Raw genomic sequence first — 14,919 nt, 5'->3', positions numbered from 1 at the left:
CTAGGACAATTGGACATGCATATTCAAGAAATGAATCTTAATCTAAATCTCATATACAAAATTTACTCAGAATGAACCATAGACCTAAAAGTAAACCATAATACTGTAAAACTTCTAGAAAACCTTTGTGACCTTTGGTTAGTCGCAAGTTCTTGAATATATTAACAAAACCATGATTCATGAAAGAAAAGAAAATACCAATTTGGCTTCATCAAAATCAATTTATATATATATATATATATATATATTTTTTTTTTTTTTTATGGTGCTGGGGATTGAACCCAGGGCCTTGTGCTTGCAAGGCAAGCACTCTACCAACTGAGCTGTCTCCCCAGCCCTAAAATCAATATTTTTAACTCTGTGAAAGACACTGTTGAGAGAATGAAAAGATAATCCACAGATAGCAGAATATTTTGAAATTGTATGAAAAAGCCTTGTGTGTAGAATAAAGAACACTCAATACTCAACAACAAAGTCAAACAACGCAATTAAAAAATGAATTAAAGATATGAATAGACATTTCACCAAAGAAGATGATATTTATATGACCCAACATCATCATCATTAATGAAAATTGAATCCATGTTAGATACTTTCAATACACCTGTTAGAATAGCTAAACACCAAATCCCTGTACCAACTGCTGGTGAGGATGTTGTATGCAGATGAACGTTCACATATTGACCTCATGTATTGCTGGTGAGAATACAAATGGCAAAAAAACTTTGGCACATTGTTACTTTCTTATAAAGTTAAATATACTTACCATGGCTGTGGATGTATCTTAATTGAGTGCTTACCTAGGATGTGTGAGTTCTTGCATTCATTCCCCAGCATTGCACAATAAATAAATAACCAAATATACAAACAGAAAAGCAAAAAATACATAGTTATCATGTCATCCATCAATCTCACTTGAGGTATTTACCCAAGCAAACCCATATTCACATGAAAACCTGTATGTGATTGTTTAGAGCAATTTTATTTGTAATTGTCCCAAATTGGAAACCACCCAAATGCCCTTCATTTGGGGAATGGAGAAACAGACTATGGCACCTTCATAGATGATTCCAACAATTCAACAATTAAAAGCAATGAACAGTATGTATCAATTTAAAAAATCTATGTAAAATGAAAGATGTCAGATCAAAAATCAGTTATACTGTCTTTTTACATTTATAAGACTTTCTGGAATAGGTAAAGTTAGGGGGAAAACAAGTAGATAAGGGGTTTTCAGAGTATGAGTAAAGAGAGGGCTTAAGTATAAAGGTATATAACACAGGGGAGTTTTTTGTTTGTTTCTTTTGGTACCAGGGATTGAACTCAGGGGCACTTGACCACTGAGCCACATCCCCAGCCCTATTTTGTATTTTATTTAGAGACAGGATTTTACTGAGTTGCTTAGTGCCTCCCTTTTGCTGAGGCTGACTTTGAACTCTTTTTTTTTGGGGGGGGGGGCGTGCTGGGAATCGAACCCAGGGCCTTGTGCTTACAAGGCAAGCACTGTTTGTATTTGATTGTGGCAGTGTACATGACTGTATTTGCTTAAACTCATGGAACTGTGTATCAAAAGAGCCAGTTTTACTAAATGGAAATTTTAAAATAGTTAAAAGCCAAAAGAGTAACCTACTCCCTCCAAAAAAGAAGTCTTATTGATGTTCTAAGGAAATGGGAAAATATATACTATGTTCTTCAATAGTTTATTTTTACTTTATTTTATGAGACAGGGTCTTACTATGTTATTCAGGCTGGCTTCTAATTCCTAGACTCAAGCAATCCTTCTGCCTCAGCCTCCTAATTAGCTGGCACACACCACCATGCCCAACTCATTTAGATGGTTTTTAATAAAAGGTGAAAAAGCTATGTAATCTGAAGAGAAACCATGGTATTTAGATGACTTTTAGATACCAGTTTTTTTAAAGTTAATATACAAATTATGATTCTAATCAGGATCCTAACATTTGTTTTAAGTTTGTGGTGGTGTGTTTTTATGTGTATGTGTATGTGTACTGTAGATTGAACCCAGAGGTGCTTAACCACTGAGTCACATCCTCAGCCCTTTTTATTTTTAATTTTGAGACAGGGTCTCACTAAGGTTCTTAAGACCTCACTAAGTTGCTGAGGCTGGCTTTGAACTTGTAATCTTACTGCCTTAACCTCCCAAGGTGCAAGATTACAGTTATGTGCCACTACACCTGGTCAGCATTGCTCTTTTTGCTCGGGATTGCTTTGGCTATTCTGGGTCTTTTGTTCTTCTGCATGAATTTTAGGATTGTTTTCTCTAGTTCTGTAAAAAGTGTCTTTGGTATTTTGGTGGGAATTGTATTGAATAACTTTGATCATATGGTCATTTTAACAGTACTAATTCTGCCTGTCCATGAACATTGGAGATCGTTCATCTTCTAGTGACTTCTTTGATTTATTTCTTTAGTGTTCTGTAATTTTAATTATAGTTGTTTTTTAACTCCTTGGTTATGTTTATTCCTACGTTTCTTTCTTTTGGTTCTGAGGTTTGAACCCAGGAGTGCTTTGCCACTGAAGCTACATCCCAAGCCCCCCGTTTTTTTTATTGAGACAGGGTCTTGCTAAGTTGCCAAGGCCGGCTTGCAACTTGTGATTCTCCTGCCTCAGTCTCCCAGGTTGCTAGGATTACAGATGTGCATCACCACACCTGGCTCCTGGGTATCTTTTCTTGAAACTGTTGTCAGTGGAATTGTTTCCTGCTTTCTTTTTCAGTGGATTCATTATTGGTGTGTAAAAAAACTATTGATTTTTGTGTGTTGATTTTGTATTCTTCTTTTCTGAATTTTTGAAAAATAGCTCTAAAAGTCTTTTGGTAGAACCATTTGGTTCTTCTAAGTATAGGAACTTATCATCTGCAAATAAGGATAATTTGACTTCCTTCTTTCCTATTTCTATCTCTTTTCTCCTGCCTTACCACTCTGGTTAAAATTTCAACTACTATAGGGAATAGGAGTGGTAAGAGTGGATATCCTTATCTTGTTCCTGAGTTTGGAGGAAATGCTGTCAGTTTTTCCACTTCAATATGATACTGGCTTTGGGTTTGTCATGTATATCCTTTATGATGTTGATTGAAGTTCCTTCTATCCCTAGTTTTTCCAGGGTTTTTATCAAGAAAGAATATTGCATTGTCCTTGGTTCTATTTATGTGGTGTGTTACATTTATTAGCTTGCATATATATCGAACCAGCCTTGCATCCCTGGGATGAAACCAACTTGATCATGGTGTCTGATGATCATGTGTTCAGTTTGTTAATAATTTTGAGTCTATGTATGATGATATTGGTCTGTAATTTTCATTTTTTAATATTTTTGGTTGTTGCCGGATCTTTGCTTTTATTTATTTTTATATGCAGTACTGAGAATCAAACCCAGTGCCTCACACATGCTAGGCGAGTACTCTACCACAGAGCCACAACCCCAGCCCTGTAGTTTTCTTGAAATGTGCTTTTCTAGTTTTGGTATCAGGTTGATATAGGCTTTGGGGTTTGGAAGCATTCACTCCCTTTCAGTTTCATGGAATAACTTGACAAGTGTTGGTATTTGTTCTACCTTAAAGAAATGGTAAAATTCAGATGTAAATTGGTCTGGTTTTGTGTTTTCTACATTTGAAAACTTTATCACTGTTTCAATTTTCATAGTTATTGATCTGTTTAGGTTTTCTATATCCTCTTGTTTCAATTTTGATAGATTGTATGGTAGAGTGTATGTGTCTAAAAATTTGTCCATTTTTCCTAAATTTTCCAACTTATTGGAATGTAAATTTTCAAAATAGTCTCTAATAATCCTGGAATTTAGTTATGTCTGTGTGATATTCTCATTTTGTCTCTAGTTTATTGATTTTGGACTTCTCTGCTTTTATTTGTGTTAGTTTGCCTAGGGTTTTATCAATCTTGTTTTTTCAGAGAACCAATTCTTTGTTTCATTGATCCTTTGTATTGTTCTTTTAGTTTCTATTCTGTTAATTTCAGTTCTAATCTTTATTATTTCTTTTCTTCTACTTTTAGGATTCATTTGTTCCTCTTTTCCAGGACCTTAAGATGCAGCATTAGGTTGTTTGTTTGAAATGTTTTATTTATTTCCTGTCCTGGGAATTGAACCTAGGGACACTCTACACCCCTAGCCCTTTTTATTTTTTAATTTTGAGACAGGGTGTTGCTAAATTGCCAAGACTGGCCTGGAACTTGGAATCTTGCCTCAGTCTTTTGAGTTGCAGGCATTACAAGTGTATACCACCACACTTGGCTCTGAGTTTTAAATGTAGGCACTCAGCTGTAAAGTTCCTTCTTAGAACTGTTTTTGCTGTTTTTCTAGAGCTTCTGATATGTGTATTCCCATCTTCAGTTGATTCTAAGAATTTCTAAAATTTCTTAATTAAAAACCATCTTTAATGGAAGTTTTTCAATTTACCTTTACAAAGTTGCCATTTCCTAGACTGTCTTGAATTTCATTAAAGTATATTTATATCAAGGTATATATTATCTTAAGTTTTTTGTTTGAACCCTTCTCACATTTCCAACACTGCTCTGGATTTATTTATATATTTCATTTGTCATTTTGTGGGTTTTGGGAAGGGAAGGAAAAGAATTTAATATGTTGCCTACCATCTTGAAATGGAAATTATACATTATACCTAAATGTTTAATAGATATACTTGAACTTATTTCTCTAAAACATCAAAATTTAAAATTGTTATATTGCTTCCTTCTCTACTGCTCCCCTTTGCAAAAGACAAATTTTTTTTAAAAATTATTTCTTTTCTAATAATTAGCTTTTTAATTCCAGGTTTTTCCTTTTGCATTGTCTGTCTTCAATTTTAAATAATGCTGAGAAAACTTATTCAGTTTTACCAGTTACTTTAGTCATTTACTTAGGTTTAACTCTAACCTCTAAATTTTGGAAATTTCTGTCTTTATTGTATGCTACAGCTTCCCTGCTTTTCCCCTGAGATGAGGTTTTTCCCTGTTGACCAGGCTGGTCTCAAATTCCTGGACTCAGGTGATCCTCCTGCCTCAACCTCCAGAATATCTATGTTTACAAATGTGAACCACCACACTTGACTGGCCACAGTTTTTTCCCTTCTCCTGGTACTGGGGGATTAAATGCATGGGTGCTCTACCACTGAGCTAAATCTCTATCCCTTTTATTTTTTATTTTGTGTCAGGGTCTCACTGAGTTACCGAGAGTGGCCTCAAACTTGGAATCCTCCTACCTCAGCCTCCAAAGTTGCTAGCATTACAGGCATGTGTCACTGCTCTGCCCCTGGCCATGCTTTTATTGAAGCAAGTTTTAATAACATTTTCAGAAATGGTATAAGGGATGTTTTATTGCTCTGTTACTGCTGTCTAGAAATGTAGGTATATTTCCCCTTTTAAACTTGCTTGATAACTTGTCTGAGTTCAGAAATTTAGGATCACAGCTCTTCCTCAGAATTCTGTAAAGATTTTTCCTTTGATTTACAGCATTTAATGGAAGAGATTAAAGGTCCAGTGCTTATTTGAAGATTTTTCATTGGTTGGTAACCTGATACTCTCTTTGGAAACCTTTTGTTAAAAAGGGTAAAAATCCTTTTGTTAAACAATACTTTTGTTAATTCAGAAATTAAACCAGAGTAAATGTTTAGGTGTCTTACATTTTGATCATTCTCACTCTGACATTACAGAGCTTTTAGATATGAAAACTCAGGGATTTCTTAGAGGGGTAAGTTCCTGTGTTCCTTTTTTATTACATTTTTGCATTCATTTTCAGATACTGCTTTTCAGGATACTGTTGTGGGTGCACGCACATGTGTGTGTGTGTGTGTGTGTGTGTGTGTGTCTTGCTAGGAAACAAGCCCAGGGTCTTATACATGCTAGTTCAGTATTTTATCTCTAAACTACATCCCCAGTCTGTAAGGTACTGATATATTTTGTAGGTGGATTTATAACTTAGTTAACAAAATGTAATAACTGCTGCATTGCCTGTGGAAGGTGTCAAAGTAACTATTCAGAAAGAACTGACAGGTGAAAATACATACATACATACATATGTACATACAATTAAGCACTCAGTTTGAGTGGTTTGGAAATATGCATGAAAATTTCTGTGGCTTGCTGTGTACAGTGGTCTACAACTGTTATCCTAGCAGCTTGGAAGACTGAGGCAGGAGGATTGCAAGTTCAAAGCCAGCCTCAGAACCTTGGCAAGGCCCTGAGCAACTTGACAAGACCCTGTCTCAAAAGAAAATTAAAAAGGGCTGGGGATGTAGCTCAGTGGTTAAGGGCTCCTCAGTTCAAACCCTGGTACCATCCCCCCAAAAAACATCTGTGACTTTAATTTGGAATTTGTTCTTCCATTTCAGGATCGGAAGTTAACCAAAGCTGAGCAACAGAGGTTTAAGGAAGAAGCAGAGATGTTGAAAGGTCTCCAGCACCCCAATATAGTTCGATTTTATGATTCCTGGGAATCTATATTAAAAGGAAAGAAATGCATTGTATTAGTGACTGAATTAATGACATCAGGAACTTTAAAGACGTAAGTTGACACTGATAGTGACAATGGAGTTTTATTTGAAAATAATTTTCAGAAGTCCTAACAGTTGTTTATATACTGTTGATTAAAATTTTTCTTGAATGTGTTTCCAGGTAAGTTAAAAAGTCAGGATATTACTGAAGTATGTTAGAAAGTAACATTGCTAAGAAATTAATATTTGTGGGATATCATAGAAGTTTAGTTTTGGATTATTATAGAGAAAATATAATTTAATTCTGTAAAAGAAAGTAAATGAGGGTTTAGCAAGGTTCACAAATGTAGTTAGTAGTTTATGTACTGTCTTTTGTTTCTAATAATAATTTTTAAATTTTATAGTATAATTAGTTATACATAATTAAACATAGTGTTTACTTTTAGTTTTTTTCTTAACATTTTTTGTACTAAAATTGTATGTAATCCAACTGTGTGGGGAGTCTGTATTTAATATTTATTAGGAAGTACAGATGGATTTTCTTTTTAAAATGGTACTTCCATTCCAAAAAGGACATTCTGGAATGCTTCTTATTTTGAAGTAAAAATGCTACACTTGGTAGGATATCATTTTTTGTGAGAGGTCAGACCGTTTTTATTTTTGTGGTGCTGAGGATTGAACCCAGGGCCTTGTGCTTGCGAGACAAGCACTCTACCACCTGAGCTATCTCCCCAGCCCTACGTCAGACCATTTTATTGAGGTGGCAGGGAGAGGTTAAGCATTGTAATCACTTGAAGGTCAGATTTCTTACATAAGAATGAGTTCTTAGATTAAAATTTTTTATCATAATGAACAATAGAAAACACAGGGATGGCAATCACGTGCACAAATGATCACCTTTTACATAATGTCCCCTAATGGTGCTTTTACAGTAAGCTGGGTATATTTCTTTATATAGGTACTTAAAGCGATTTAAAGTCATGAAACCAAAGGTCTTAAGAAGCTGGTGCCGACAAATTTTAAAAGGGTTGCAGTTCTTGCACACTAGAACTCCTCCTATTATTCACCGGGATCTGAAGTGTGACAACATTTTTATCACGGGACCCACTGGATCTGTGAAGATTGGTGATCTGGGACTGGCCACCTTAATGCGTACATCATTTGCTAAGAGTGTCATTGGTGAGTAACATTTTTACAATCTACTGCTAGGGATAGAGAGCTTCATCCATTGTATAGTTCTAGTCCAGGAATGAGTTAACTATGGACCATGAACCAAATTTGGCCCACTACCTGTTTTTATAAATCAAATTTTATTGAAACATAGCCATAGCCGCTAATATATGGTTTATCTGTGGGTGCTTTTGCACTGCAGAGTTGAGTAGTTGTGTGACAGAAACCATGTAGACTGCAAAGTCCAATGTATTTACTATCTGGTCCTTCACAGAAAAATGTACTAACCCTGGCCTACACTGTGAATTTGCTTGGAAATAGCTATTATATATTGACTTACTTCAGAGACATCTTAGTGTATTTCTTTTGTAGAATGTATTTAGGATTGTTGAAAGACTGAGGACTTAGGAAAGTGAATTCAGAAAATTTCGAACTGAAAAGAATAGAAATAAAAACAAATTTATTAACCATAACCTAATATTGAGCATTATAAATTTTTAATTTATCAATATGGAAAGTTAAGGAAATTCTTTAGGTACTTTGTTTAGATAATATAAATTTTATACTTTTAGATTTGCTTTTTGAGAGCAGAAATTAACACGGATAATCTTTAGGGAAATGGGTGCCTTGGTGGATACATTTTTCTCTTTAATTAAAATATGGCTATGGTGTTATTTTGTAGGAACTCCTGAGTTTATGGCTCCAGAAATGTATGAAGAGCACTATGATGAATCCGTAGATGTCTATGCTTTTGGAATGTGTATGTTGGAAATGGCTACTTCCGAATACCCTTATTCTGAGTGCCAGAATGCAGCTCAAATATACCGTAAAGTTACCAGTGTAGGTATAACTTTATTAGTTTTACTTTATAAATTCCTACATTTCATATTAGTGTTGGTAAAATCAACTTGGTTAAACCTAATTTTGGGACTAGGGCTGTTGCTCAGTAGTCAAGCATTTGCCTAACATGCATGAGGTCCTGGGTGTGATCCCTAGCTGTTGGGGGGAAAACATCTAATTTTGGTTCAGTTTTGTGTAACAGTGTTACATTAACAATTGCATTGCATTATGGTTTAGATGTGGTGTCGCCCAAAATCTCACATGTGAGACAATGCTAGAAGGTTTGGAGGAGAAATGGTTGAGTTATATAACCTTAACCTAATCAGTGAATTGATCCCTGATGTGATTAACTGGTAACTGGAGGCAGTTGGGGTGTGGATGGAAGAAGTAGTTCATTGAGGGTGTGACTATGGGGTATATATTTTGTATCTGGAGAGTGGAGCCTCTCTTTCTCTGCTTTCTGATCGTTATGTGAGCCACTTCCCTCTGCCTCACTCTTCTGCCATGATGTTCTGCCTTACCTCAAGCCCTGAGGAATGGAGCCAGCCTTCTATGGACTAAGACCTCTGAAACTATGAGCCCTTAAATAAACTTTTCCTCCTCTACAATTGTGCTGTTTGGGTCCTTTAGCCACAGCAGTGAAAAAGCTGCATAAAACATACTAAGACAAACTTTAAATTCATAATATACCTGCACCCTATTGAGGTTATCTAAAATGCTCCATATTAGTGTCTTTGGGAAAATGTACAGGTATATCATCAGTATTCATTCTTTTGTAATGAATTTTTAGATATTTATTAGATGAATCTTATTCTTCAGATCTGAATAATATGGACTAGAAGGATTTGAAGGCTACTTATAGTTCTATAAGCCTGATTATGAAAGGCAGTTAAAATATAATTCAAGAGATATAGTATTTGAGTCCTAGGTATATGTAATTTTTTGTGGTAGAGATTGCAAGGAATGCAAAGATGAGAAAGAAGTGTTTTCTATCCTCAAATAGCTTATGTTTCTAGTAGGGGAATAATATAAATTCACAAGCAACTATAAGAGGAGGAGAATAAAGTAAGGGATATAAGGCAGTAGAAACAGGAGTTTTTTTATGATTGTTCAAAGGAGGACTATTTCATATACAGTTGAGTGGCTCAAGATGGGCCATGGAAGAGATTGTTAGTGCATGAAGTAGCTAATAGATACTGTTTTTTAACCCCTTAAAATTAATAGTAATTTAAATATAAAAATCATAATTGTATACATTTATGGGATAAAATATGATATTTTGGTATATGCATATGATATGTAATGATCAAATCAAGCTAGTTAACATATCCATCACCTTTTTTGCTGATGAGATTTTTTTTTGGTGATGAGACATTTGAAATTTACTTTGTTGATTATTTTGAAATGTACACTATTATTTTTGACTGGTTACTCTGCTGTACAAAAGATCTCAAACTTATTCCTCTGGTCTAATTGCAAATTGTACCCTTTTACTATCAGCTCCCCAGCTCCCCAGTCATTGATAACTATGATTCTATACTCTATTTCCACAAGTTTGATTCTTTTAAGTTCCACATGTAAGTGAGATCATGTGATATTTGTTTTTCTTTGCCTGTCTTATTTCATTTAGCATAATGTCCTTTGGGTTAATCCATGTCACAAATGATAGAATTTCTTTTTTAAGGATTAATAGTATTCTATTGTGTATATACTGCATTTTTATACATATACTGCATTTTTTTTTCTCCATCCATTTGATGGGCACTTAAGAGACTTAAGAGAAGTATTGAGCTGGTAAAGGTTTAGCAGTCGATTCCATGAAAAAAAAAGAAAAGCACTGATTTCTAGTATTTGCTGATTTTTGTGTTGTGAATACTTCCACCTTGGCTGATTTTAAATTATTGGTGTGGCCTCACTGAATGCAGATGTGGGAAGAGATACATACTGATACTCATTATATGATATTTCCACCAAACATATACAATATCTATTAACAATCTCAAATGCATAAGTAATGACAAAATGTAGAAAAATACAGAGTGATGTTTTCAATATTTATTACCTTGGCTTTTAATAGAACTTATTTAATTGTAAATTTATTTAATTCAGTTTTTTAAAATGGCTATGTTTAAATTGCTTACAAAATTCCTGAAAATGTAGTAGTTCTTTATGAGTTTATATGAGAGCTCCAGCACACCCTACATGTAATGTATAGACTTTGGATCTTGATTTGAACAAACCAACTATTAAAAAAAACTTCACTTAGACAATTTTGAAAATTTAAAAATGCATTGGGTTTTAGATAACATTAAGAAATGATTTGAGTTGAGATAATGATATTTTAAAAATGATTCTGATCTATTAGAGATATAAAATGAAAAATTTGTGGATCAAATTATGTGATGCCTTAGATTTGCTTTAATGTACTCCAGTATATGAAAGATATGCAGGTAGATAGCTGAAACAAGATTTATAAAATATAATGATTGTTTTTGAAGGTGATAGTTATGTGGGGCTTCAATATACTAATCTTTTTAGTATGTTTGAAAAATCTCTTGAAGAGCGCAGAAAAAGAGAATATCATTTTAGTTTTGGCTCACATTTTGGAAAACTCTAAGTAGAAAAGTATTTTGTACTTGATTTGTAAATTATAGTTCCCTAACTGTTTTCACTTAGAAACAGAGAAAGGCAATAATTACCCAGGGCTGGGAAATGGATAATAGGCTAATGGAAAGGTCAAAGTGGACTTTTTCTATAAATAGAATAACACAATTTCATTTGTAATAACTATTATTTTGCATTAAACTCACAGAAATGCCATATCACAACTCATATTTCCATTTATAAAATTTGTTGAATTTGGAATCAAATTAACTCCTTATCTCACCAGATTTACTGGTACATGATACTGGGTTTTCTGATTCTGTGTCATGTAGGGTAGTGTGACAGGCTTAAAAGTAGGTTTCTTTCTTTCTTTCTTTCTTTTTCTTTCTTTCTTTCTTTCTTTCTCTTTCTTTCTCTCTCTCTCTCTCTCTCTCTCTCTCTCTCTTCTCTTCTCTTTTCTCTCTCTCTCTCTCTCTCTCTCTCTCTCTCTTTCTTTCTTTTTTTCTTTCTTTCTTTCTTTCTTTTTTTTGTACTGGGGATTGAATCCAGGGGCATTTAACCACTGGGCAACATTCCCAACCCTTTTTTAGAAAGTTTTATTTTGAGATAGGACCTCGCCAAGTTGCTTAGGGCCTTGCTAAGTTGCTGAGGCTGACTTTGAACTTGGGATCCTCCTGCCTTAGTCTCCAAAGCCAGTGGGATTACAGGCATGCACCACCATGCCCACCTGGAAGTAGATCTTAAGTTGCCTCCATTCATGATAATTATTCTTTCTATTATAATTTTGTTATTAGTTTAATTTGGAATTTTCTATCAAATGATTACAATAATACTTGGATTTAAAAAAATCTAAAACTCAAATAAAAGGAAATAAAGTATAAAATAAGTAGATTCAGGCAGCTAATACAATTATCATAGGAATATTTGATGTATTTTCTGAACCTATTGAACATTATGAATTTTTGTGTAACCTGCTAATTAGCATGATAGGGTTCTATTGGTATTGTAATATTGCTTAAGCATAAAAATATAGATTTCTCAAGTTTTCCTATGTGAACATATATATGTCATACATGTAAATATAGATGTATGTGTATATAATACAAAGACGGCTTATTTATTGATTCTTGTCATTCTAAAAAACTTTGAATTATATTCATTGAAATATTTGAAATAAAAAACTTTATTTTAAATTTTCATAAATTTTTAAAATAATATTATTTCTCTGATTTCAAAAATAGTTATTATAATTTTTCTAATTGGTGTTATACTATATGTACATGTTTGGATCCTTTTTTCCCTACTTAATATTAAATTATGAGGATTCTACATATCATTAATTACTTTGACCCCCTTTTTTTTCAGTGCTAGAAATTGAACCTGGGGATATTCTACATACAGCTTTCTTAACTGAGCTATTTTTACTTTTTATTTTGAAATAGAGTCTGAGTTGCCCAGGTTGACCTCAAATTTGAGATTCTCCTGCCTAATTCACCTCAGTTGCTGGGATTACAGGCATGCATCTGGCTACTTTGAGAACATTTTTAGTTTTTGTATACTACCATATAAATATAAAACATAATATGCAAGTTTGTCTTTATAATTGGAGATTTAGATTTATAATTTCATGGTTATTTTTAGGGTTATAGCAAAATTTTGGTCAAAGAAGTTTTGTACATTTTTCCATATAAATATTTTTTTCTCATTTAAAAATGAGATGTGATTTGGTGATAAAAATAATGTTAAAACTATCATGTTGATTGGATTTTCAATTGTGTAATTTGTGATACAAAACCATGTTTGTTCTTCCAGGGCATTAAACCGGCCAGCTTTAATAAAGTCACTGATCCTGAAGTGAAAGAAATCATTGAAGGATGTATTCGTCAAAACAAATCTGAAAGGTGGGTGCAAGTCTAGTGAAATGACATAACTGATGGAAGTGTTTTTTCTCTTATCAAACACTGGGTCATTTTTTGACCTTTTCCTCATGCTGGGTATGACTTTTGAGTGGAAGCCAAACCATATGGTATAGAGTGAAGTGTATCAATGCATGTTGACATTTCAGACTTTGATATCATGTGCTGAATTTTCCTTGAGCTGACATTTGGTTTGTTTGTGTGTGCATATTCTGACAAGCTTTCATCATCTTTAACCAGCAACTTAAGCATCAATCTAGGTAGTAGGCCCTCACAGATTACCTTGCTTCTACCAGTTGAGGATAGACAGAATATTTTATTTGATCATATATTCCTGTGTCACAGTAATGGTAAAGTTGATATAGATGCTTTTGTTTCAGAAGTAATATTCTAGATTTATTTGTACCCCAATGTGTGTGTTTCTTATGAACAAGTCATTTTAGTCTTATCTTTTACTTCCCTTTAATTTGAGCCTTAGAAAATTACTGACTTAAAATAGTGTGTATATCTTTTAATTTTTACCACCTTATCAATGATATATCCTTTAAACAAATAATTTGCATCAGCATTTCATTGACCCCTCCACATTTTTATTAGTTTTCTGTCTTGATTTAGTGATGTATATCTGAGAATATATAAAACCACTAATGTAAGGTGTGTTTAATTATAATTTTATTATAGAACTCTTAATAAAAGCCAGGTATAGTGAGACAGAGGATAGCTTGAACTCACAAGTTCAAGACTATCTTGAGCAACATAATGAGACCCTGTCACAGAAAAAATTTAAAATGGACTCAACAGACTTGGTGGTTCATGCCTGTAATACTAGGTACTTGTGAGGTAGAAGCAGGAGGATTGCAAGTTCAAGGCCAACTAGGGCAACTTAGCAAGACCCTGTCTTGAAATAAAAAGGGTTTGAGTTGTTCCTTAGTGGTAGAGTGCCACTGGGTTTGATACTCAGTAATGCAAATAAAACAAAACCCTGAACATTCTTAGTGTTCATACAAACAGGCTGCATCTAGTTTCATTTATTTTTAATATTTTTAATTTTACAAACATTTTTTGGTACTATGGATTTAACCCAGAAGTGTTTAGCCACTGAGCTACATCCCAAGCAATTTTATTTTTTATTTTGAAACAGGATCTTGCTAAATTGCTTAGGGTCTTCCTAAGTTGCTGAGGCTGGCCTTGAACTTGTGATCCTCCCATCTCAGCCTTCTGAGCCACTTGGATTACAGTCATGTGACACCATGCTTGGCTAGTTTTACTTTCAATTGTAGTAAAGTATACATAACTTAAGAGTCACCATTTTAGCCATGTTTAAGTGTAAAATTCAATGGCATTAGGTACATTTATATTGTTGTACAACTATCAACACTATCTCCAGAACCTTTTCGTCATCCCAAATTGGAACTCAGTACCCATTAAACAATAATTCTCCCTTCCTTTTTCCTTCCAGTCCCTGGAAATCTCTCTCTTACATTTTATCTCTATGAGTTTACCTATTTCAGGCACCTCATATAAATGGGATCAAACAATGTTTATTCTTTTGTTTCTGGCTTATTTCATTTACATTGTGTTTTCAAGGTTGATCCCTTGTAGCATGTAGCATCAGAGTTTCTTCCCTTTTTGCCCCATATTTTATATTGGTGCATTATAGTTGTACATATTGATTGGATTAGTTGTTACATATTCATACATGCACACAATCTAGAAACATAATTTGGTCAATATCACTCCCCAGCATTTCCTCCCTTCCTCCCTGCAATTTCCTTTATTTTTAAGGCTGAATAATATTCCATTATAATGTATATACCATATTTTATTGATATAATCATCTACTGATAGACATTTACTTAGAACGTTTTCACCTTTTGACTGCTGTGAATAATGCTACATGAATGTTGGTATATGGATATCTATTTG

The 14,919-nt window shown here is 33.8% G+C and overlaps 1 protein-coding gene across 1 annotated transcript in view; it reads left to right on the top strand.

Moving 5' to 3' along the window:
- Wnk3 (WNK lysine deficient protein kinase 3) overlaps nt 1–14,919 on the top strand; it is a 167,181-nt gene that overhangs the window by 31,720 nt on the left and 120,542 nt on the right. The window contains exons 3-6 of the mRNA XM_047537024.1: nt 6,362–6,534; nt 7,422–7,642; nt 8,316–8,473; nt 12,890–12,978. Coding sequence (XP_047392980.1) covers nt 6,362–6,534; nt 7,422–7,642; nt 8,316–8,473; nt 12,890–12,978 — 641 coding nt within the window. The remainder of the gene's footprint in view (nt 1–6,361; nt 6,535–7,421; nt 7,643–8,315; nt 8,474–12,889; nt 12,979–14,919) is intronic.

The sequence above is a fragment of the Sciurus carolinensis genome, chromosome X (assembly GCF_902686445.1).
Source record: "Sciurus carolinensis chromosome X, mSciCar1.2, whole genome shotgun sequence".
NCBI lineage: Eukaryota > Metazoa > Chordata > Mammalia > Rodentia > Sciuridae > Sciurus > Sciurus carolinensis.
This window is presented reverse-complemented; position numbering and strand designations above follow the sequence as displayed.